This window comes from Leptonychotes weddellii, chromosome 2 (assembly GCF_054177405.1).
Source record: "Leptonychotes weddellii isolate Sample4059 chromosome 2, ASM5417740v2, whole genome shotgun sequence".
NCBI classification, from domain to species: Eukaryota; Metazoa; Chordata; class Mammalia; order Carnivora; family Phocidae; genus Leptonychotes; species Leptonychotes weddellii.
The window spans coordinates 149,224,048-149,250,693 of record NC_138370.1 but is presented as its reverse complement, the minus strand read 5'-3'; the positions used below and the strand labels follow the sequence as shown (position 1 = coordinate 149,250,693).

Here is a 26,646-nt window from a genome sequence, read left to right as displayed (position 1 = left end):
AGGGGGAAGAATAGGTGAGATAGGTGATGGGGATTAAGGAGTGCAGTCATCCTGATGAGCACCAGGTAATGTATGAAGTGCTCAATTACTATATTGCACACCTGAGACTAATATTATACTGTATGTTAACTAATTGGAATTTATTTTTTTTAAAGATTTTATTTATTTGAGAGAAAGAGCATGAGCAGGGGGAAGGGGCAGAGGGAGAGGGAGAAGCAGCCTCCCCCCTGAGTGGGGAGCCCGATTCAGGACTCGATCCCAGGATCCTGAGCTGAAGGCAGATGCTTAACCACTTAACCGACTGAGCCACCAAGGTGCCCCCCCTTATGTAGTTTTAAATTCTCACGTTACTGAAGCAGAACATACCAGTTATATAATGTGATATATCAAATCTACTACTTTGCCATTAAGTTTGAGATCTTTCCAAATCATTTTACCTATTAAACGTATCCCTTTCGTTGCTTAATCGACTGAGCCACCCAGGTGCCCCAACTATTTGGAATTTAAATAAAAACTTTAAAAAGTGACAGAGCTGGAAAAGATATGTCCTATTTAAGGTAGTGAATTCCCAATGGTTTTTCCAATTTAATATGTTATAGGACCCTACTTTTAAAATTTAAAAAAATTTTTTTTTAAGGTGGGGAGGCTGAGGGAGAGGGAGAGAGAGAAAATCTTAAGCAGGCTCCACGCCCAGTGTGGAGGCTGATGCGGGGCTCGATCTCACAACCCTGAGACCATGACCTGAGCCAAAATCAAGAGTCAGACGCTTAACTGACTAAGCCACCCAAGCATCCAGGACCCTACTTTTTTTTAAAGCATGTGGTGTCATCATCCATTAATTTTTAATTTTTCCACATTTATAACTATCATTAGACTAACTAAACTATCTCATCATGAGTCATTTTATGAAATTTGAGGTTCCATCATGACTGAAGTAGAGTTTGTATTCATTACATATGTATTTTAGGTCTAACTGACCATAAGATCATCTTATAAGCATCTCCAAAATGTCTTTAGCCCTTAGTCTTTGTCCTAAAGCATTAAGTTCTAATTTTGTACTTCAGTTTCTAAGTAGATATTAAAGTTATTCATGAAATACTTTTTAAAAGAACTATCTGGAGATTATGACTGAATTTTTTAGTGATTTATATCTTAATGTTACAGGGATCAAATGTCTTTCCTTCTTTGGTCAAAAATTGGAAGTTTCCTGGCTGTTGGAACTGTTAAAGGAAGTTTGCTTATTTATAATCGTCAGACGTCTCGAAAGATTCCTGTGCTGGGTAGGTTATAGCTGGAAATACTGCTCACTATTTAAGATGCTTTACATAAATGTATGTTTTACTGCCTCAGATTTTTCTGATATTGCAAGGGAAATTGTATAGTAGTAAAGCTCCCCTGGTCAAGCTCTGTAACTAGCTAAACTATAAGATCCCTCTTCACCGTCTACTAAGAATTACCAGGCCACATAGAATGGTTGCTCTAAGGTCAGCCTTTGCCTTTGGACACCAGGACATTACTAGCAGATTGTACCTTTGGACATGGAATAGCTCATGTGCATATCAACACGTTAGTGGGGGGACTGAAACATTTGGTGACTGTTTGGTCAGAATATATCTAGATTCTTAATTCTAATCTCTCACTCTCCAAACACCAATTTAGTCTGGGTATGCACTGTGAGTTATATTTGCCTCAGGGTATATGGCTAGAGGGTGTTTGTTCCTTGTTTTACCTCGGTTCAGACTCTTTGATTCCCCGAATCTCTGGTCATTAGCATCTGCCCTCTGAACACCCAAGAAGAAACAGATCAATTCTTTTCAATTATTATAACATCATGCTGGTAAATGGTGAAACTAGTAGGCTTAATTATACCCAGGTGGCCAAAAAATTATAATTTATTGCTAAGGAAGAATTAAACTCTGGAGATAAGAGTGCCCACAGAATACTTGAGAAAGTGCCTTTCAGTTAAGGACACGTAATTATTTCAACTTTTTTCACATATATGTCTATCTTTAATATTTATATTTTTGGTGCTTCAGCCAAAAGGTAATGCCATTGATCTTTTTGAAAAACTAAACAAAATATTACAAAAATCAACTTTCACCATACAAATTGACTATTTGACTTCAGTTAGGCCTTTTTTTGTATCCCACTTCATTGCTAGGAACACCCTAGCAGTTAACTTACAGGCCCCAGAACATTTGACACTTGACATATAAGAAAATAATTTGTCAAAGCATGATTATTTTGTGTCAGGTATTTGTCACATATACATGATTTTATAGGTGATCTTTGTATTTAACATGAATATTGATTCTTTTCTGAGTCATTTATTAATTGTGTAAAATGGGCCTGAGGAGATTCAGGTTAATTATATATCTTAGGTCCTTTAGCTAAATATATAGCTGCCTCTCTGAGTTGGTTATGACTTGTGGCTCTGCTTTTTTTCCTTTTAAATAACTCACTTTCCTAAATCCAAGCCTTTCCACTCTAAGAGCCTCTGCATGGTAGCATGATCTGCCAGCATTTCACAGTAACTAAAATCTGTTAACCTTGTTGAATCTTGCACTGATTTATTTCCTTCAACTACCCTACATATAGGCAGTTCTCATGTTGCATGGTTCTTATATACATGAAATTCATTTACTACGGTTTAATTAAATATTGCCAGTCTCCCACTAATATGGTTCAAACTTCAGTTACCATAGTAGATTAACTGTGAGTTAATATTATTTAAATAAGTCAGTACATGTAAAGTGCCCAGAGTACTGTAAGTAGGCACACAAAACAGGTTAACTGTTCTTGATGTTAAGGCTAACCTGAGTTCTGAGCACGGGAAGCAAAGAAGCCATGAGGTATACAGGAAGGTGGAAGAAGAGATTTTCTTCTCCCTTTCTGGGGTATAGAAAGAAGTTTGTCTTTGGCCTTTTCGCACCTCTTTGTGCACTCTTCTTTCCTTCCTAATGCCCATTTCTTTAGGCCCAGTTGCAGTGTACCACACAAGTCCCTTAATCTATGATCACTAAACTCTCCTACATCTCAGTGTCTTCTCTGAATGGTCCCTTCACTTTGTGCCCTGGTCTCCTGATTTGAAATGCCATCTATATCCTGACCAGTCCCATATTGATCTCTTCCTATCTCTAGACTCATATCCAACTGCTTATTCAACATCTCTCACGAGATGTCTAGAAACACTTCAAATTTAATATCTCTAAAATCCTTTTGACCCACAGCTGTCCCTCTCAACCATCGATGACATCCCATCCTTTTAGATCTTCAGGCTAAAACTTTAGCATCATCCTTGACTCCTCTTTCTCATCCCTCCGTATCTAATTTGCCAGGAAATCTTATAGGTTCTTTCTTTAAATATTTCCAGAATCCAGCCTGTTCTCACCACCTCTTCCGTTACCACTGTGTGTGAGCCTCATACATCTTTTCCATGTGAATTTCTGCAATCTCTGAACTGGTTTCCCTGCTTCAGCTCTTTCCCTGTAATACAATATTCTCAAGCTAGGGGCCAGAGTGAGCTTTCTGCTCTGACCTTCCCAATGGCTCTCCATCTTACCTGGAGTCAAAGCCAGAGTCCTCACAATGGCCAGCCAGCACCCGCATGACCTGGTCATTGCAGACTCTCTGATTTCATCTCAAACTCCTCTCTTCTTACTTCCTCTACTCCAGCCACACTATCCTCCTTGCTGAGCCTCTAACACACCAGGATTCTGGCCTCAGGGTCTATTCACTTAATACCTACTTATTTAGATCCTCTTTCCAGCATAGGTACTGTATTACGTTCTATAAGGGGTAGAAAGAATAAAATTAATGTCTCTGCTCTCAAAAAGCAGCTAAAATAGCTGAACTTATATAGCACTTTCTATACGCCTGGCACTCTTCTAAATGCTTAAACTCATTTGATCCTCAGCTCTATGAGACAGGCCCTACTATTATCCCCAATTTATGGATAGGTGACTAAGGAATAGAAGTGTTAAATAGCCCTCTCTATGTTTTATAGTCAGTGGTGGAGCCGAGATTCAAATCTAGGCAGTCTGGCTCCAGAATATGTATACTTAACCATTCTAATCTTCATTGTAGAATTAATCTTGAGACTCAAGGATTTTTCTATCCCAGGACCTTCAACAAATGCACAGAGTGTCAAGTATAAGATTTCCCCCCCAAAATTGAGTTTTTGCACTGGCTAGATTCCTCAATGAAAAAGTTTCCTGATACTTATTGCTTCCATCTAGTATCACTTACTAGTTAAGTGACTCAGTTCTTAACACAAGTCCCACCAAGGTACATTCAGATTTGCACCTCAGCATTATCAGAAATCATAATGTGCTCTAGTTTTACATGAATAGCCAAAACTGTGATTATTGAATCTGTTTATACCACGGGTCTACCACACTGTGAAGCTGAGTATAGTAAAGATAACTTGAGTGCCTGGGGATTTACTGGTCTTAAGACATTATTGTTAAAGGTTTGGTTATATGGTAAGCAAACAAACTTGTTGAGCGGAGTATCTTTTCATGTAAGGCCCATGCCCATATCCATATAAATAGTTGAAAAGCAATATTGCTCTTATATAGCGTTACATTGCTTTAGAACTTGGTAATAAACTTTTAAATAAGGTTGCTTAGACCCTCACTGCTTTGATGAGATTTAACATTCCTTGTCTGTTTAAAATCGGCGGCATATTACCTAGACTTACAGATTGACATCACAGTTCTTTTAATTTTTTTGAGAAACCCATGTGTCTGTACAAAAATCATCTCTTTTTCAGGAAAACATACTAAGAGAATCACATGTGGATGTTGGAATGCAGAAAATCTGCTTGCTTTAGGTGGTGAAGATAAAATGATTACAGTTAGCAATCAGGAAGGTGACACGATAAGACAGGTAATACAGTATCATCTTTGGTCTGATATATTCAAAAATTTCCCTGAAATAAAGTTTGTCTACCAAACTAGCCTACGAAATTTTAAAATCTCTGTGTGAGATATGTATGCAATAACTTCCTTTTCTAAACAACAAAAACTGTTCTTTTTATGTATTAGAACACTTTTCTTTCCTAAGAATCCTTTATCCAAATATCTTCCTTTGTACATTTGCTATTACCTAGTATTGGCATGGATTATCGGCTCTGTGGTTATAGCCAGGCTGTATATCTGTGAGATAACTCTGACTTTGTATGTGTATATTCATAATATAAATGTTAATAACTGGACTCGGAGTCTGGTTTGCCTGATTCTAAAGCCCATGCCTTTAACTGGTATGTTAAATTGCTTCCAAACTAACCCTAATTAAATTTAGTTTTAGGATTAAAAGTTACTACTATTCAAATTTCCCAATTGATTAGATCTTCAGTGGCTCCTTAAGTGAATTTGTATTACCAATAGCTACTACATAATCTCACCAGTGGGTAAATTTTACTTTGGAGTACTTGGCATATGGTTTAGTATTGCTAGGACAATATTGACTAGCAAATTCTTTGAATACCCTCTAAGTATATGGCACTGTGCTATGTACTTCAGAAGAAATATGAAATATGGTCCCATATTAGGTCTCTATTGCTACATAATAAATTATGCCCCAAACCTAGCAGTTTCAAAACAATATACATTTATTGTTTTGTAGTTTTTATGGATGAGGAATGTAGGTGCAGCCTAGCTGCTTTAAGGTCTCACAAGGCTGCATTTTATTGGTCAAGGTTGGAGTCTCATCTGAAGGCTTGACTAGGAAAAAATCGGTTTCCAAGCTCAATCACATGGTTGTTGACAAGAGTTCAGTTCCTTACAGGTTGTTAGGCTTAGGACCTCAGTTTCTCTCTGGCCATTGATTAAAAGCCTGCTTAGTTTCCTGTCCACATGGATCTCTCCATACAGTGCCTCACAACATAGCAGGTAGTAAGAGAATGAGAACAGCCATTCAAAACTTAAGCCACAATCTCTTAATAAATAACCTGATCTCAAAATCATTTTCGCCATATTCTGTCATGTAGAACTGAGTCCCTAGGTCCAGCCCACCTTCAGAGGGGTAGGGATGGGGATTACACAAAGAAAGGAGGTAAGAATCACCGTGGATCATCTTAGAAGCTACCAGCCATAGGCTCCTACTCTCAAGAAGACAGAACTAATCATGATAAAACACTCACAGCCTTATATGATTGCCGTATTTTGTGGTATAGTTGACAAGTCCTATAATATCTGAGATGGAGGAGATCAATGCAAGTTGGATTATGAATCTTTAAAAGACGATCTGAATCAGTCAAGGTATAGAATAAATTGTTGTAACAGAGAGGTCCAAAATTACAAGGGCTCTAAGAATATGGTAGTTTGGGTGGTTTTTTCCTCTTTCTCTTTCTCATGTAACAGAGATAGGTAGGCAAATCATCTGTGCATCTCTGCTTCATAAGACTGTACAGAGTCCCAAGTTCCTTCTGTCTTATTGTTCTGCCATTTGCAAGGATCTTTTGTCCTCATCTGAATAGTTACCTGCACCATATCTGCATTTCCACTCCAGGGAAGGGAGAAAGAGAAGTGGAGTGCAAGAAATATTTAAAGGACCTAGTATGGAAGATGCATTTATTTCCATTCATATCACTAGAACCTAGTCATATAGTCACACCTCACTGCTGCCAGGGAAGCTGCAAATTTAGACTCTGTGGGTAATCGTGTGCCCTACTGAAACTTGTTTTAGTGGATACCATAAGACATTTAGCAGTCTGTCACTCAACCCTAGCAAAACAACATGGACAGAGATAAGAGGGAGAACTTATAGCTTGTTCAAGAGTGGCTTGACTGAAGATAGGGGCTTTGAGAATTTATAGAAAATAAGGCTGAAGAAGAACATTGGTTCCTGAATCTGGAAAGCTCTGAAAGTTAGGCAGAAGTAACTCAACCATGTTGAGTAGAACCATAGCATGATTAATCTGGTTCTTAAGATTAATTCATGTAAAAAATATTTTCTGAAGCCTAAAATTTTGATCATTTTATTTTGGTGCCATTTTGAATTAGAATGGTAGATATACAAGTCCAGATGCTTTAGCTCTCCACTCACTCTTGTATCCATATCAGACATCATCAGTAGATATTGGCATTTTTTTTCCTCCACTGAATCAGGACCTGGCCTTACAATATTTTGCTATATAACATCCCAGGAAATCACTACATTCAGCCATTATTTAATTACAAGATAGCTATTTCCCATTTCTGATCTCTAAGGAGTATGCTTGTAGAATTAGACATACTATTTAAGTTGTCATGTGGTAAGCAAAGCATACATTAAAAATATTGCTTTATTTGGTGTTGTCTCTAAATTGCTTTGACTTTGCTGTTCTGCAGATCACTCCAGTTTTACTTGTGTGGATTTATTTTTGTTTATCCTACTAAGGACTTGTCTTGTTCCTTAAATCTGAAGATTGCTGTCTTTCATCAATTCTGGAAAATTCTATCATCTCTTTCAGTATTACCTTTTGCCCTTTCTATTATGTCCTTCTGGAGTGTCTGTTAGACATACATTGGACCTTCTATCTCTTTATCTTTCCTTTTTTTAAAGATTTTATTTATTTTAGAGAGAGAGCGCCAGGGGAGGAGCAGAGGGAGAGGGACAAGCAGACTCTGTCTGCACTGAGTGGGGAGCCTGATGTGGGGTTCAATCTCATGATCCTGAGATGATGACCCTGAGACCATGACTTGAGCTGAAACCAAGAGTCAGACGCTCAACAGACAGAGCCACCCAGGCGCCCCTCTTTATCTCTCTTTCATAATATCTATCTTTTTGTCACTCTGTGCAACCTTCTGGATAATTTACTTAATTTACTTACTCTTTCTTTAAATTTGTCTGGCCTTCTATCTTATTGTGTTTTTTTTTTTAATTTTAGTGATTCTACTTTTTATTTTTAGAAAGTACTTTAGGGCAAAATAGGCAAATGGAGTTAAGAGGTACAAACTTCCAGTTATAAAATAAGTAAGTCATGAGGGTGTAATATACAGGATAGGGATTATAGTCATTAATATTCTAATAATTTTATATGGTGAGATAGTGACTAGACTTATGGGGATCATTTTGTAATGTATATAAATATTGCATTACTATGTTGTACACCCGAAGCTAATATTGTATGTCAAGTACACAGTTGATCCCTCAACAACATGGGCTTGAACTGTGTGGATTTACTTATCTATGGATATTTTTTGATAAATACAGTACCATAAATGTATTTTCTCTTATGATTTGCTTAATAAGATTTTCTTTTTTCTAGCTTACTTTAGTGTAAGAATACAGTATTTAATATACATAACATACAATCATGTATGAATTGAGTATTTGTATTATTGGTAAGGCTTCCAGTCAACAGTAGGCTATTAGTAGTTAAGTTTGGGGGAAGTCAACATTATATGTGAATTTTCAACTGTGCAGGGGCTCAGCTCCCCTAACCCCCACATTGTTCAAGGGTCAGGTGTACTTTAAATTAATAAACAAAAGTACTTTGTAGTTCTCTCTGTCTGGACTTTTTTTTTTTTAAATCTTCTGTCATACTTATGAGTCCTTTTATGTCTTTATTCATTTTTAAAGTATTTTATGATCTCTCTGATAATTCTGTTATTCTTAGATCTACTGACTTTTGTTCTTGAAGCATTATCTCTTGTGACTTTTCTCATTTTGAATTGTGAGCTCATCTTCAACAGGGCTTGTCTGTAGAAATTTTTTGCAGCTTTGGAAGAGGCCTTGGATTTGTTTTTGACAAACACTCCAAGGAGTTTCTAGACCACTCAATACATACATTTGAACTTCAGATCATAAGGAAGATAGGAAGGTCTCTGATTTGAAAAGGGCTTTTTTTAGCTTTTTTTCTGACCCAAAGCTCACCCAAGTCAAATGGGCTTCTTTATTGTCTCCTAACCAACTGCTCTGGATAGCTGCAGCATCAGTTTCTACACATACTTTGGTTTATGATTTGATCTTTGCTTATTGTCCCTGGAAATTTTCCTTACCTTCTTTCAAGCTTATCTCTCTATTTAATAAGACATGTGTTCTGTTTTATCCAGAATTTCTAGATGTTTGTAGCAGTGGGATTTTCAGGTATAACAGAAGTGAAAGCAAGTTACTGGTTTTGTTAATATTCAGAACGAATTAAGTGTTGTGCTTATTCATAGTGATAATATTCCTATCTCTGCAGACACCAGTGAGATCAGAGCCTAGCGACATGCAGTTTTCCATGATGAAGACTGATGACCGAATGTCTGCTGCTGAAAGCACAGTAAGAATTCTAAGTCACATCCATGTCCAAGTTATTTTGATAATTTGTGGGCTATACTTTCTCCTTTTCTTGGATGGTTCAGAATGTATAGGGATAAATAAATTCTGGTCTGTCATTTATTAAATCAGTACAGGCTCTGGTGTCTCAGGCGTATGTTGCTTTTACAAAGCTGCTGACAGCAGCTAGCTACCTGGTATCACAGCAAATGAGGACATCTTCCTATTACAGTTGGTGTTGTTCTTCTCGTTCTTGTGGTAGCAGAAAGAGTGAGGGTACCTTTATAAACAGAAGTATTGATTTCTATATGATTTTTTATTTTTACTCTCTTAGAGGTGGTGACCAGAACTCTGGAAATTGTAGTTTTTGTTAATATCTTAGATGCATTTTCCCTGCCACATTTTATTATTCTGAAATCCAGATGATTCTCACAATTACTATAAATCTATTTAAATGAAATAATGTTTCTATTTCTTAAAAAGCTATTATTAACTCGATAGTGACTTATGATTGATAGAATCAAGGAAATACATCAAAGTGTTTCTCTTCTTATATAAATCCATCACCCTTAACGAGCCCAAATAAGTTATGTACTCTTTTCTCTCCCTCACACAGTTAACACCTTCCACTGAGAATTATAGTTAAGTATTGACTTGTGTGAGTAACAGAGGGACACTAGTCTAGCCACGTTGACCAGTGACCTGCAGGTGATGGAAAGAATGATGCAAAAAGCCAAGCTCAGTTATCCACACAGTGTGGACTGTAATCCCCAGTGGCTTAAAATCAGAATGACCTCTTAGGATGGAAGACTCTCTATACTCTGAACATGCATTCAGTTTCAGTGGAACTATGTCAGACTTACAGTCCTGTATTGCACAGTACTCTAATGAGAGGTATAGAGTTAATCGACCCAGCTATTTTAGTGTACTTCTCAAAGGTGGATGTGGACCCTTCCCAGACTGTATATTAGTATGACATATTTTCTTAAGTCTCATTGTTATCTTATTAGTTATAACATTTAAAGTAAACTTGGCTCATTGTGTTCATAAATTAGGTTCAGCTATTTGAATGTGCTTATTGGTCTTCATGAAGTACTGAGTAATTCATTTCACAATCTCTTAATCTTTTCTGGCAGATCAGCGTGGTGGTTGGCAAGAAAACTTTGTTTCTTTATAATCTGAATGAACCAGATAGCCCAATTGATCTGGAATTTCAGCAGCACTATGGGAACATTGTCTGCTACAGCTGGTATGTACAAGAAGCTCATTACCAAAAGATATCCATGTGTTTTTCCTTACTAATTATATTTAATTTTTGCCCATAGCATTTTCACTTCTGTATGTAACATTTTCTGGATTATAGACTATGACTTACTATGTGAAACTACCTCGCATATTATCTGGCCCTTGACAAATTGTATTCTGTAGTTCCTTGGTTCTATTGTACTTGCTTATGTACTGTATTGCCAGTGATCGTTAACCAGCCTTTTACTGTATCATTGCCTTTGTTACTGTAGGTATGGTGATGGCTACATCATGATTGGTTTTTCACGTGGAGTTTTTGTGGTCATCTCCACTCATATTCGAGAGATTGGTCAAGAGATATTTCAGGCTCGTGACCACAAAGATAGTCTAACCAGTATTGCAGTTTCACAGACCCTCAATAAAGCTGCTACATGTGGTGATAATTGGTAAGTTATATTCAAAAATTCCTAGGAAAGCTTATGTAAGGAATATTGAAAAGATTCAACAAGACTTTGATAGCTAGTATGAATCTGCCAATGATACTCTCCTGCACTCTTAAAACTCGTTTGCAATTGAAAATTTCTGGGACTCCTGCTAGAACCCGCAGGGTAAAACACAAATTGCTAAATGTTTACTAACTACAAAACCTAAAATGGAGAATGCTTGAAAATCAATCTTAAAATAGGTAATTCCAGGTAATATGGAGTCAGCACGCTCCACCCTGTCTCGCTTACTGAATACAACTATAAAACCTGGGCAGAAGGCATGGGACATCTATTTAAGGACTCTGAAAAGTAAAGAGTAGGCACATTGAAGAAGAAGAGCAGAATGTGAAATACCACCAAACCAATGAGGAGTCTCCCACTTGTTTTCTAGTCTCTCAAGACTCAAGGCAGCCACAATTTGGAAGTAGACACCAGAGCATAAAGGAGAGAGCTCCGAGAGAAGCCTTCTAGTTCTGGCCTCAAGTTGCAGGAAAGAGAACTCCTAACACTTACTCTTTCTCTGTTCTTTCATGCCCCAGCCACCAAGCAACCTTGCCATGGCCGTGGCAGCAACAGTAATGGCAGGAAGGTCCCCCAGACACCTGCAACTCTGACAGAGGGTAACCTTCCTCCAAGTAGAGGAGCTATGGTCCCAGGAAGTGGGGCAACCCCTGTTGCTTATTTTTCTCTCTGCCCTCACACTGCTTGGCCACAGGTATGGGTGCAGCTGTGGAAGGACAAGGCACTACAGGGTAACTAGAGCCCCAGCTTTCCTGCTGGAATACCAAAAAGGGGAGCCCCAGAGAATCAGAACATACCAGGGAGATCCTGGAGAGGAAAGAGCTCTGGAAAGCAACCGTCTAAAGACATTTATGAACTCCCAGGTTCACTCCTGAGCTATATATGTGTATCTTATCCTAAAGATACCAGAGACTTTGAGAACAGAACTAAGGGACAGGTCATAATGCAAGTTCTATGGACCACAAAGTGGACCGAACAGGGACATATCTGAATACAACTGCAAAGCCTTTGAAAATGGAACTGACGTTGAAACCACATCTCACAGAAAGCTGGTTGATACTGATAGCTTGAACCCAACTGGGTTGATTGCTTAAAAAAAGAAAAAAAATTAAACCTTCTTCTTGGGATTTAAACAAGATGCAAGAGTCTCAAATGTAATGTCCAGAATGTCCAAAATATAACCCAAAGTTACCTGACATACGAAGAATCAGGAAAATTTCAACTCACTTGGGAAAAGGCAATCAAAAGATGCCAATGCCAAGATGTTGCAGGTAGCAGATTCATGAAAAAAATAGGGTTCCTGAATAGACTGCTTTAGGGTTCCCAGGCTAAGGCCAGATTGGTCAATTCTAACCAAAACAGTGGGGTTTTGGTAAGCCCCAGAGATCTTATCCTAGGGGCACATAAGGCATATAAATGCTGGGAGACAGGGGAGACTGTTGATCACGAGGGCTTTTGGGGAAGTCACATCAGGATCTTACATGTGCTTGTGACTCTGTGAGCTACTCTCTAGGGCATGCACTCACAGGAGGGACTAGTGTAAGGTCACTGCAGGCCACTTGGCCAAACAGGATGGATGCTGAGCCAGCAGTACCATGGAGTAGCTTAGCTAAACTCTCAGCAGACTTGGACAGCACTATAAACCAACTAGACCTAACAGACATCTATAGAACATTCCATCCAACAACAGAATACATGCTTTTTCTATGCACCCATGGAAAATGCACCAAGATAGTCCATATCGTGGGCCCTGAAACCTCAACAAATTTAAATTGAAGTCATGCAAAATGTGTTCCTTGGCCATAATGTAATCACACTTGAAATGAATAACAGAAAACAACAGGAAATTCAATGAACACTTGGAAATTAACCTACTTCCAAATAATTCATGAGTATATCTCAAAGGAAATTTAAAAATACACACAACTGAGCCGTGACCCACCAATGCCAACACGCGTGCCTTGCTCTAGCGTCAGACCCATGCTTCACTTGCTCCCTTCTTGCTCCCGGTGGCCCTGAGGGTGTGTGGGCCAGGGGGCCCCAAAGAGTAGGAGGCAGAGGGGGGGAGCAGGTGTGCAGGTCTAAGTGTCACATCCGCACACTGGCGGCAAGAAATCAAGAGGAGCAGGAGACCTCAAGGATGGGACCAGGAGCAATGGCGTCCAGAGGAACAAGCAGTAAAAAGTCTCAGCATGGACAATGCCAACCAGGAAAATGAAAAAAAAAAAAAAAGGATGAAAAGGAACAAGTTGCTAATAAAGGAGAGCCCTTGGCCCTCCCTTTGGAAGCTGGTGAATATTGTGTGCCTAGAGTAAATTGTAGATGGTTCCATGTTAGGCATCCCATCCCACAGTATAGGTGGGACATGATTCAGAGGCTTGGAGAACCACAGGCAAGAAGGATGAGAGAAGAGAATATGGAAAGGATTGGGGGGGGTGGGGGGAAGTGAGACACCTGAGGGAAAAGCAATTCAGTCATAGTCTAGGGATGGTTAACACTGACCCTCCTCACCATGACCATCATGAGGAGTTTTGCCTTATGCCTTGAATCCTGATGTTTTCCCTGAACTTAATAGGAAGACACACCTGCTTCCTAAACTTACATGTTCTCAGTGTACCTTTGTTGTAAACCTTTTGGTGTTACATGTCTCTTGTGGGTTCCTATGACCAGCTTCTAATTGAATGTTGTATTTTGACTCAATCTGTAAGATCCTATCAGCAGGGGAGTTTTACCCTATTGCATGGCAAGATGCTCATTATATATTGTGAAGTTAATAAAGCAGTTTAAAAGACCAAAAAAAAAAAAAAACCAAACAAACCCATACAACTGAATAAAAATGAAAATGCGACATATCAAAATATGAGATACAGTTAAAGCAGTGCTGAGAAGAAAACTTGTAGTATTAATGCTTATATATAAAAGAAAAAATCTCAAATCAGTAATCTAAGTCCCTACCTCAAGAAACTAGAAAAAAAAAGAGCAAGCTAAGGGTAAAGCAGAAGGAATACAATCATAAAGAGCAGAAGGTGATGACAATGAAGATAGAATAGGAAAAAAAAATCTAACAGCTGGAATTTTTTGAAAAAGAAATTGATAAAACTCTAGCAAGAATGACAAATTAAAAAGACACAAGTCACTAATATCAGGAATGAAACAGGAATATTATTACAGATCTGGAAGCTATTAAAAGGACAGTAAAAGTACTACAACTTTACAATTACAAAGGAATACTACAAACAACTCAGAAATTTGACAACTTAGAAGATTAGAAAAATTCTTCAAAAACCACTGAAACTCAACCCAGATGAAACAGATAATCTGAATTAGCCCTGTAATTCTTAAAGAAATTGAAGAATGATTTTAAACCCCTGAAAAATCTCCAGGCTCAGATGGTTTCACTGGAGAATTCTACCAAACATTTAGAAAAAGAATTCACACTCATTTTACAAAATCCCTTCAGAAAATAAAAGTGGAGGGAACACTTCTCAACTTATTTTATAAGGCTAGTACTACCCTTATACCAAAATCAAAGAAAGTATTAAAAAAAAAAAAAAACTAGAGACCAATCTCTCTCATAAACTTGGACACAAAATCCTCAACAAAACTTAGCAAACTGAATTCAGCAATATATGAAAAGAATTATACCTCATGACTAACTGGGATTTATTCCAAGTATGCTAGGCTTATTTACATTCAAAAATCAACAAAGTTACTGTATCAGCAACTGAAGAACCATATGATCACATCAGTTGACACAAAATATTTCATAAAATCCATCACCCATTCATGATAAAAATTCTCAGTAAGTTAGGGATGGAGGGGAATTACCTCAACTTGATATAGAACATCTACAAAAAACCTACAGCTAACATCATACTTCATGGTGAAAGACTGAGTGCTTGCCCCTGAGATTGGGAACAAGATAAGGATACCTACTCTCACTGCTCTAATGCAACCTAATATTAGAAGTTCTAGCCACTGCAGTAAGACAAGAAAAATGAGACACATCCAGATTGGAAAGAAAAAAGTAAAACCATCTCTATTTGCAGATGACATGATTGCTTATGTAGAAAATCTCAAGGAATCTACAAACAAGAAACACCCAGAACTAAAACTGAGTGAGTGTAGCAAGGTCTCAGGATGCAAGATCAACACCAAAAAAAAAATCACATTTTTTATGTAGTAGCAACAGACAAGTAGAAAAATATGCCATTTTTAATCACTCCAAAGAAAATGAAATACCTAGATATACACTTAACAAAACATGTACAGGGTCTGTGTGCTGAAAATTCCAAAATGTTGCTGAAAGAAATCAAAGAAGACCCAAATAAACAGAGAAACACACAGTATTAGTATATTAAAAATAGTGATAACATCAAATGCTGGGAAGGATGAAGAGAACCTAGATCACTCATACATTGCGGGTAGGAATGTAAAATGGTACAGCTATTTTGGAAAACAGTTTAGCAGTTTCTTAAAAAAACAAACAAACTGAACGTGCAGTTACCATATGACCCAGCAATTTCACTCCTGGCCATTTTTCCTGGAGACGTGAAGACATATTCACAGAAAAAACCTGAATATGAATGTTTACAGCAGCTTTATTTGTAATAGTAAAAAACTAGAAACAATCCAGATATCCCTCAGTGGGTGAGTGTTCAACTGGTACATCCATTTCATGGAATACTACTCAGCCATAAAAAAGAACAAACTATTGATACACACCATAACTCAGATGAATCTCCAGAGAAGTATGCTGAGTGAAAAATGCCAATCACAAAATGTTGCATATGGTATGATTCTATTTATGTAATATTGTTGAAATGATAAAGTTATAGGAATGGAGAACAGATTAGTGGTGGCTTAGGGTTAGGGATGGAGCTAGGGTGGAGAGGAAGGAGGGTAAGTGCCTTTATAAAAGGACAGCACAAGGGATCCTTGTGGTGATGGAACTATTCTATATCCTGACTGTGGTTGTGGATCTCAGGAATCTTGCATGTGATAAAATTGCTTAGAACTAAACACACACACACACACACACACACACACACACACACACACAGTGAATACAAGTAAAACTTGGGACATCTGAAAAAGGTTTGTGGATTATATCAATGTCAATATTTTGATTATATTATCCTACAGTTTTTCGAGATGTTATCATTTGCGGGGGAAGGTGGAGGGTATATACAATCTCTGTGTTATTTCTTACAAATGCATGTGGATTTATAATCCTATCAAAACAGGGCGCCTGGGTGGCTCAGTCGGTTAAGCGACTGCCTTCGGCTCAGGTCATGATCCTGGAGTCCCGGGATCGAGTCCCACATCGGGCTCCCTGCTCGGCGGGGAGTCTGCTTCTCCCTCTGACCCTCCTCCCTCTCGTGCTCTCTGTCTCTCATTCTCTCTCACAAATAAATAAATAAAATCTTTAAAAAAAAAAAAAAAGGAAAAAAATATATAACCTATCAAAACAAAAAGTTAAATGAAAACAACAAGGGGAAATATATCAAGGGAAAACCTTGGGAGGGCAGAAGGGAGGAGAGAGGAAAGGAGACAAGGAGGAAAGATACCTTCTAGCCATTAGGGGCCAACGTTGTACCACACAGCTTTCATTGGCTTGAACCCACCTATCTTCGCTGTAGCCCTATGGAGTAATATGTCCCCAGTTTTTCAGAGCTTTCAACCTATGCCTTCTGATTCCAAATCGAATGCTCTTTCTATTATACCTCATTACTTTTTGTATGAAAGAAGTCAGGGTGGTAGAGGGAGCACATTGCAAAGAGAAACCTTATTCCTCTTACAATAATTAGTGCTGCTCAGGAGAATGTTTTCCTACTCACACTTTTCTTCAGGGCAACTTAAACCTCCATGTTCCTGAAACTGTAGATCAGAAAATTAAGCCGGGCACAATATATATATATTATATATATATAAAAGATATAATTACAGAAATTCTGTTATTTTCTTACCTTGACCCAATAGATTATCCTATACATCCCTTTTTGGAGAACACTGACCTGTTCTGTAGCTTACAATTTTTCGTGAACGAAAACAATTTTATTTAACACTTATGTTTACAATATACATATTTCTTTCATTTTTCAGCATCAAAATCCATGACTTGGCAGAAGTAAAAGACATGTATGCTATAATCAACCTGGATGATGAAAATAAAGGTACTGATTTTTCTGAGGCAGAGTGACGTTTTACCACTGCAATGGCAGAGTAATGTGTTTATTATTTTTTGAATTGCATTCATTATAAGAGGAATAAAATTAACACCCTTCATGAAAGTTCCCTAAAATAACTTCCTTATTTTAGTAATTATAGAAGGCTATAAGTCCACTTTGATCTAAAGATTTATAGTGAATTTAATCTCAATTTCAGTTATAAAACCTAAATTCTTACATCCTTTCCTTTTGAGCCACTACCGAATGAATCAATGCTCGTGTTCACATGCCTGTCCGTGGTGAATTTTTCCTCTGTATAAACTAAACTATTAAAAGACAACACTTGAAGATTTTTATGTCTCTGCAGCTTACTGAAAATATTTGCTTGTTTTTGATTGATCCTTTATTCTGTCAATTATTTCAGGGTTGGGCACCTTGTCCTGGACAGATGATGGCCAGTTGCTGGCACTGTCTACCCAAAGGGGCTCGCTGCATGTTTTCTTGACCAAGCTTCCCATACTAGGGGATGCCTGCAGCACAAGGATTGCGTACCTCACCTCCCTCCTTGAAGTCACCGTAGCCAACCCTGTTGAAGGAGTATGAAAATGGTGTTATTTTGATTGTATTTATTAGTAAAATCAAAGCAGTTGTAGCAGTTGATCTGCTACTGTTCCTTTCCTGTATTATAGGAGCTGCCAATCGCGATTTCCGTTGACGTGGAGCCCAACTTCATAGCAGTCGGGCTTTATCATCTGGCCGTGGGAATGAATAATCGAGCTTGGTTTTATGTCCTTGGAGAGAATGGCAAGTCTCAAACCAGTTGTCATCTCACCTAGCGTATAATTTCTGTTATTATTTGGGGAACATTTAAAGTTTTTTGAAGACCGGGCCTTTCACTCTTTTCCTTCAGCTGTCTCTTTCTTAAGAAGCTTAACAGTTTTGTGAATCCTGTAAAAATTTTGCATAATTTTTGGGAAGATTTTATTCTTAGCTTTTGTAGTGAACACAGCGTGGTATAGTGGGCAGAGTATGACCTTTAGAATTAGGCCCTGAGTGTAAATTCCCCTGCTGCCTCTTGGAGCTGGGTGACTGTAGACAAATTCTTTACCTCTCTGAGCCCTGGTTGAGAAGGCTTTGTCCGGAAAATGAGGATTCTTGTACATGTAGGGGTCAAGGGGTTGTGAGGAAAACTAAATGAAATAAAATGTGAGGCGCCTTTGCACAGTGGCTTTCTTAGGCACTCCTCGGTCGGGTCGTTGGGTCCCTCCCCCCTCCTTTTGTTCTTTACGTTATGGTCATTAGCATCTGAAGGGAGCCTGGCTGCTGCTTCTCCCCACTGGAGGTCAGATATCCCTCAGGAGTAGAGCCCGCCGAGATTTAGCCTCAGATAGACTACACCATTAAGCTTACTGTTGCTAAAGTAAAATTTTTGGTTGTTTCACGTGTAATTTTATTTCCTGTTACTTTGTTTCATGTGAATCATTACGGAATTCCTGAAAGCAAATTTATATGACAACTACGATTTTCTTTAGAATGGCTAAAATAAAAATTTTAGATTCAGAATATCCTTAAAAAGGCACCCATTTAAAAATTAGTTGCAAATCTCAATGTAATTTTATTTATATTTTAATACGTATGTGTTTTTATATTGCTACAGCTGTTAAAAAATTGAAAGATGTGGAATATCTGGGGACAGTCGCCAGTGTTTGCCTTCATTCTGACTATGCAGCTGCACTTTTTGAAGGCAAAGTCCAGTTGCATTTGGTAAGTATAATTCTGATGTCCTGGAGCCCTTGGGACTCGTGATGACTCAGATTAGTGATGATGATGAACAGCCTAATGTTACATTACCAAGAACTTTGTTCAGAAAGCAACCACATACAGACTAGCTAGAAAGTCAGGTGTGGCTAAAGGACTAACAAAACTCTTTACCCTTCTGCATGAGATGCTCAATTAACTTTCTTACTCTGGTGGGAAACTGCATCTAGAGGGAAATTAAAAACTGACGGGAACGTTCTATGTCTGGGCTTCCTGCCATGAATTGACTTACATATTTGGGCATATCCCTTTTGGGGATACTTGAAACTATACCTATTAAATTGTTCAAAAGATATTGGCTCCTGAAATATGGGTCTTCTAAGCAAGGGGGCATCTCCTACATCTATTTCTTGGCTCTTTGCTTCTGGGAAGCCAAAGAGAAAAGCTACCAGACCCCTGCAGAGCCTGCTGCAAAGATTATTCCCACTAAAGAGGGATGTTTAATGCTGCCCCGCTGGCGATTGTGGTTCTTGTCTGATGTCTTTCTCAATAGACGGGTAGTCTAATGAGTCTGAATGTTTAATCGAACTTAGGAAGAAGACCCTCGCCTATCTCCCAGATGGTGCAGACCAGCTTTACTCAAATCTATAAGGTACTATTATTCTTTATGTTTTAGATAGAAAGTGAAATCTTGGATGCTCAAGAAGAACGTGAGACTCGGCTTTTCCCAGCAGTGGATGATAAGTGCCGTATTTTATGCCATGCCTTAACTGGTGATTTCCTCATCTATGGTACAGATGTACGTACTGGCTTCTTTGATATAGAACATAGGGGACTTCCTAATTTTTGCTTTGTAATATCTATGTGTGTGTATATATATAATATATACATAATATATACATACGTATAGATGTATGTATGTAACATATATACATTACATTTTATACACACTTATGTACAGCACATAGGTCCCATGATTTGCTAGTAGTGCTTTTGTGATTATATAAGCAATTTTGATGGCAGAGTGAAAAGAGTCTGGAAAATCTGAGCTCAAGTGCCAGTTCTCTTACTCAACACGTGCTGCTTAACCCATTCCAAGCCTCATTTTCCTTATCTAGATGCTGTAAGGGTTTATTTTGGTGATGAACCTAAGACGTATCATTCAACTTTAGATCTCCAGTGCCTACATTTAGTAGGCATTTAATAAATGGCAAAATTAATTGAATATTGGGAATCCCACTTCAATCTTTTGGTGGTTGTTTTTTTGTTTGTTTTATTTTTTAGAGAGAGAGAGTGAGCTGGGGAGGGAGAGGGGCAGAGGGAGAGGAAGAGAGAGAATCTTAACCAGCCTCAATGCTCAGTGTGGAGCCTGTTGTGGGGCTCGATCTCACGACCCTGAGATCATGATCTGAGCCAAAATCAAGAGTCAGACACTTAACCAACTGAGCCATCCAGGTGCCCCAATCTTTGGTCTTTTGAACCACCAGTACCCTAAATCTCTAAATATTACACTAGCCAGATGGACGTAAAACATAGTTATAGTAATAACATCTTACATTTGTAAAAATTTTTCAAAGATTTTTCAAAGCATATCATACCTGTTGTCTTGTTCATTCTCTAAAAGAATTTAGTAAAGGTAGGAAGGGCACTGTTTTCCACATTAGAAAAACAATTATTGACTTTCAAATGTTTCATTTTCTCACGTTAAACTGTTTTCTAAAAAAAGCATGTCTTGTTGCATACTTATTGCCATAAGAGAGACTTTAAGTTCGACCTAAAATAATCATCTTTTTACTAATATACACCAGTAGGGTAGGTCTCATGTGTCAGGAAAAGTGGTAAGGGATATGGTAAGTTACAGCAAATATAATACATTTGTATGAGATGTAGCAGTTTATAAAGCCCTGATCTCACTTATTTTATCTCATTAGTTTTATAAAATAATCAGGGAAATGTTAGAGACTGAAGAACACTGAAGATTAAGAGGTTAGTAAGTTTGTAACAGATGTGGAACTTGAACAGTATCTTGTGATGTAAAACCCACTCTTTCCACTATCCCACACGGCATTTTGAAATAAGAACTCAAGGTGTGGTGGTCTGTCCATAAGTCAGCATTTATCTCAATCTCTTTCTTGAATGATTCTGAAAATATGTTTCTTAAAGTTTTAGTGAGGTATGATTGATTCACAACAAACTACTATTTAAAGCCCACAATTTGATAAATTTTGACATGCATATACCTGTGAAACACCATCAACTCAATCAAAATAGTAAACATTCATCATCGCCAAAAGTTTTCTCATGCCCCTTTATGATTCCTCCTTCCTTTCCTGCCCCTGATGTCACTATAAATGAGTTTCTATTTTCTAGAGTTTTATGTAAATGGAATCATATGGTATGTACTTGTTTCTATCTGCCTTCTTGTGTGTATCAACTGTTGATTCCTTTTTCTTGCTGGGATGGCATGTTATAGTATACATTTATCATCATTGGCTTAACCATGAACCTAAGGATGGACATTGGGGATTTCCCGTTTGGGGTTGTTTCCAGCCTGGATTATTTCCAGTATGGGGTATTTACAAATAAAGCTGCTATAAACATTCATGTTCAAGTCTTTGCATGGACATATGCTTTCTTTTCTCTTGGATAAATACTGAGAAGGAGAATGGCTACATCATATGGCATATATGTATGTTTAAGTTTTTAAGAAACTGACAAACTGTTCTCTAAATTGGTTGTACTATTTTACATTTCCATCAACAGTGTGTGAGCGTTCCAATTCCTCCACATCCTCACTAACATTTGATATGGTCAATCTTTTTAATTTAACCCACTCTTAAGTGTGTAGTGAAATCTCATTGTGATTTTTTTTTCTTTTGCTCAAATGAAGACCATTGCTTTTTTTAAAAATTATTATGTTATGTTAATCACCATACATTACATCATTAGTTTTTGATGTAGTGTTCCATGATTCATTTATTTGCGTATGATTTTAATTTGCTTTTCCCTAGGGGACTCCTGTGGCACATCTTTTCTTTTTTTTTCTTTTTTTCTTTTTTTCTTTTTTTCCTTCTCTCCTTCCCTCTCCACCAGCATCTTTTCATATGCTTGTTTGCTCTCTCTATATCTTTGGTGAAGTGTCTGTTCAAATTTCTTTGGCCATTTCTTAATTGGGTTGTTTTCTTATTATTGATTTTTGAGAGTTCTTTATTCTGTATTCAAGTCCATAATTTATCAAATATATGCTTTGCATGTATTTCCTCCCAGTGCATCCGTTGCCTTTTCATTCTCTTTTTTTTAACTTTTTTTTTTTTTTTTAAGATTTTATTTATTTATTTGAGAGAGAGAATGAGAGACAGCACAAGAGGGAAGAGGGCAGAGGGCAGAGGGAGAAGCAGACCCCCTGCTGAGCAGGGAGCCCGATGTGGGACTCGATCCCGGGACTCCAGGATCATGACCTGAGCCGAAGGCAGTCGCTTAACCAACTTAGCCACCCAGGCGCCCAGCCTTTTCATTCTCTTAACAGTGTCTTTCACAGAGAATAAATTTTTTTACTTTGATGAAGTCCAGCTTACCAATTTATTTTTTACAGATTGTGCTTTTGGTGTCATATCTAAGTAATCTTTGCCTAACGCAAGGTCACAGAGTTTTTCTCTGGTGTTTTCTTCTATAAGTTTTGTAGTTTTATGTTTTGTACTGAGGTCTATGATCCATTTTGAGTTAATTTTTGTTTATGCTGTGAAGTCTAGATCAAAGTTCATTTTTTTGTTTAAAGATATTCCAGTTGTCCCAGCACCATTTATTGAAAAGATTGTCCTTCCTCCACTAAATCACCTTTGTACTTTTGTCAAAAATCAAATTGTCCATAAATGTGTGAGTCTTTTTCTGGAATTGCTCATTCCATTCATCTGTATGTCTGTGTTTTACTTCTTCTTTTCCAGTATGGATGCCTTTTATTTATTTATTTATATTATTTATTAATTTTATTTGAGAAACAGACAGAATACTAGGAGGGGGATGGGCAGAGGGAGAGGGAGAAGTAGACTTCCCTCTGAGTGGGAAGCCAGACACAAGGCTCGATCCTAGGACCCTGAGATCATAACCTGAGCTGAAGTGAGATGCTTAACCGACTGAGCCACCCAGGTGCCCCATGGATGCCTTTTATTCTAATACATTGTTGAATAGGAATGGTGAGAATGGCTATCTTCGTCTTGTTCTTGACCACTTAGTATGATTTTAGCTGTAGATCTTTTGTAGTTGCCTGTTATCAGGTTGTATGTATACTACAGAACCTAAACCACTAAAATAATAGAGTTGTAGCTAATAAGTCAACAAATTAGATAAAATCAAATAATAAAAAATACACAATCATATTGAACCACTTTAAGCTATGGTTCATCTTTTCTACTTTTTTGCATACCTGGTAATTTTACCTTTTGGGATGCTGGATATTTTTGTATTCCTAAAAATAGTCTTTTTTTACACCCAAACATGGGGAAGTGGAGAGGGAGAGGGAGAGAATCTCCAGCAGACTCCCTGCTGAGCACAGAGCCCAATGTAGGGCTCAATCTCAGGACCCATGAGATCATGACCTAACCGACTGAGTCACCCAGGCGCCCCCTCTAAAAATATTCTTGAGCTTTGCTCTGGAATGCAGTTAATTGACTTAGATGTAGTTTGACCCTTTTTGAGTCTGGTTTTATGATTTCTTAGGCAGATGTGAAATACTGCTCAGTCTATAGCTAATTATTCCCACTTCTGATCTTTCTGAGTTCTCTACCCAGTGCCTTGTGAACTGTGATTTTTTCCAGTCTGGCTGTTGGGAATAGTTACTATTCCTGTTCGCTCTAATCCCTTTGGATGGTTCTTTCCTTGGCCTTGTGGTTTTCTCACATGCATGCAGTGACAGTACCTGCTAAGGACTCAGAGTGGACCCAGTGCAGCAACCCAAACTTATGTCTCCTGTACTCTGCCCTGCAAACCCCAGCCCCCTGTTCTCCCCAGACTTTCAGCTCCATCTCCTCAGCTTGGGGAGCCATGCTCTGCCTGCATCCTCCTCCCTTTGCCATGCCTTGAGAACTCTCAGAGCAAAAGCTGGAGAACTCACAGGGCCTACCTGGTTTGTTTCCAAAATCTCAGGCAGAAATTGTTCTTTGTTGCCTCATTCCAGTATCTTGAAAACTTGTTTTTTCATGATTTTTGTCTACTGGTTTTGGTTGTTTGGGGTAGGAAAGTTAAATCCAGGCTGTTACTCTATCTTGGCCTGAATAGAAGTCCAAGATGTTATGTGCTTTTATTTTAATTAAACTTTTTATTTTGAGATCATTGTAGATTCACAGGTGGTTTTAAGAAACAATACAAAATGATCCCACATAAGAAACAAAACGGAGAGATCCAATATGCTCTTTTCCTAGTTTCCCCCAATGGTAACATTATATTACATATCATAATCAGGATATTAACATTGATAGTCAAGATACAGAATAATTGTATAACCACAAGGACACCTTCATGTTGCTATTTTATAGACACCCCCACTTGCCTCCTGCCCTCACCTCAGCCTTGATCCCTGGTAACAAAGTTATAGTTACAACAAGGGTTACAACAGGGGTTGAACTGTATGAGTCTACTTGTATGTGGATTTTTTTTTTTTTAAAGATTTTATTTATTTATTTGAGAGAGCGAGAATGAGAGAGAGTACATGAGAGGGGGGAGGGTCAGAGGGAGAAGCAGGCTCCTCGCTGAGCAGGGAGCCCGATGCGGGACTCGATCCCGGGACTCCAGGATCATGACCTGAGCCGAAGGCAGTTGCTTAACCAACTGAGCCACCCAGGCGCCCGTATGTGGATTTTTTTTCAACGAATACAGTACCTGTCTACTTATATGTGGGTTTTTTTCCAATAAATACAGTACTGTAAATGTATTTTCTCTTATGGTTCTTATACTATTTTCTCTAACTTCATTGGAAGAATACAGTATATAATATATTTAGCACACAAAGTATGTGTTAATCAACTATTTGTTATTGGTAAAGCTTCCAGTCAATAGTAGGGCTATTTAGTAATTTAGTTTGGGGGGAGTCAAAGTTATACATGCATTTTCAACTGTCAGGGTGGGGGTTCAGTAACCTTAATCCCTGTGTTGTTCAAGGATCAACTGTACTCTGTTCTCCATTTCTATAATTTGGCATTTCAGTAATGTTACATAAGTAGAATCATACACCATGTAACCTTTGGGGATTGGCCTTTTTTCACTCAGCATACTTCTGTGGAGATTTATCTGAGTCATTGTGTGCATCAATAATTTGTTCATTTTTATTGCTGAGTAGTATTCTATGGTATGGATATACCAATTTGTTTAAGCATTCACCAATTGAAGGGCATCTGAATTGGTTCTAGATTTTGACTATTGCAAATGAAGCTTCTATAAACGTTCATATACAGGTTTTTGTGTGAAAGGTTTTCACTTCTCTGTAAAGTTCCCAGAAGTAAATGTGAAGTTACGACTTCACATCCACTATGATGGCTATAATCAAAAAGTCAGATGATAACAAGTGTTGATGGGGATGGAGAGGAATCAGAACCCTTATACACTGCTGGTGGGAATGTAAAATGGTGCAGCTGCTTGGCAGAACACTCTGGTAATTCTATAAAAGATTAGACATAGGGGCACCTCGGTGGCTCAGTTGGTTAAGCATCTGACTGGATTTCGGCTCAGGTCATGATCTCAGGGTCATGTTATCCAGCCCTACATCAGGCTGTGTGCTCAGTGGGGAGTCTGCTTGAGATGCTCTCTCTCCTTCTTCCTCTCCCTCTGCCCCTCCCCCTCTCTAAAATAAATAAATAAATCTATACATAAATAGATAAATAAATAGACATAGCCACCATATGACCCAGGAATTTCATTCCTAGGTTATACCCAAGAGAAATGAAGATATATGTCCACAAAAAACTTGTACACCAGTGTTCATAGCAACATTATTTATAATAATCAAAAGGTGGAAACAACCCAAATGTCCAAGTGAACAACATATGGCATATCCACACAATGGAATATTCTTTGACAGCAAAAAGGAATAAAATATTGATATATACTGCAATATAGATGAACCTTGAAAACATCATGTTAAGTAAAAGAAAGCAATCACAAAAGACCACATTTTGTATGATACCATGTATATGAAATGTCCAGAATAGGCAAATCTATGGAGATAGAAGGTAGGTAAGTAGTTGCCTTAGACTGCGGAGGGGGAGTGGGACAAGGTTGGGGAAACTCGGGAAAGACTATTAAGTGGGGTTTCTTTTTGAAGTGATGAAATGTTTTAAAATGAATTGTGATCAAGTATTATACAACTCTGTGAATATACTAAAAGCCATGGAGTTGTACATTTTAAGTGGGTGAATTGCATGGTATGTGAGTTATACCTCAATATGCTATTATTTAAAATAAAAGTGCGGGCATCTTAAAAAAAAAAAAAAAAGGATCAGTAAAGGATATCTGGGTGGGTCCATCCTGGGCTTCTTTATTCTGTTCCAGTGATCTGTGTGTCTGTCCCTTCACTAATATGACACAGTCTTGATTACTATAGCTATACCAAAAAAAAAAAAAGTTTTAAAGTTGAGTAGTCAAAGTTTCCCACCTTATTCTTTTTTTATTCAAAATTGCTTTAGCTATTCTAGTTCCTTTGCCATTTCATACAAATTTTAGAATAATCTTGT

The 26,646-nt window shown here is 37.9% G+C and overlaps 1 protein-coding gene and 1 pseudogene across 1 annotated transcript in view; both read left to right on the top strand.

Annotated features, from left to right (window-relative positions):
• The first annotated feature begins 1,135 nt into the window (after positions 1–1,135).
• WDR19 (WD repeat domain 19) overlaps positions 1,136–26,646 on the top strand; it is an 80,587-nt gene continuing 55,076 nt past the window's right edge. The window contains exons 1-10 of the mRNA XM_081812441.1: positions 1,136–1,280; positions 4,775–4,890; positions 9,173–9,253; positions 10,386–10,498; positions 10,767–10,940; positions 17,106–17,176; positions 17,595–17,767; positions 17,860–17,974; positions 18,828–18,934; positions 19,605–19,727. Of these exons, the coding sequence (XP_081668567.1) occupies positions 1,172–1,280; positions 4,775–4,890; positions 9,173–9,253; positions 10,386–10,498; positions 10,767–10,940; positions 17,106–17,176; positions 17,595–17,767; positions 17,860–17,974; positions 18,828–18,934; positions 19,605–19,727 (1,182 nt within the window). The 5' untranslated portion in view covers positions 1,136–1,171. The remainder of the gene's footprint in view (positions 1,281–4,774; positions 4,891–9,172; positions 9,254–10,385; positions 10,499–10,766; positions 10,941–17,105; positions 17,177–17,594; positions 17,768–17,859; positions 17,975–18,827; positions 18,935–19,604; positions 19,728–26,646) is intronic.
• Positions 12,263–14,566, top strand: LOC145720261 (protein BEX1-like; annotated as a pseudogene).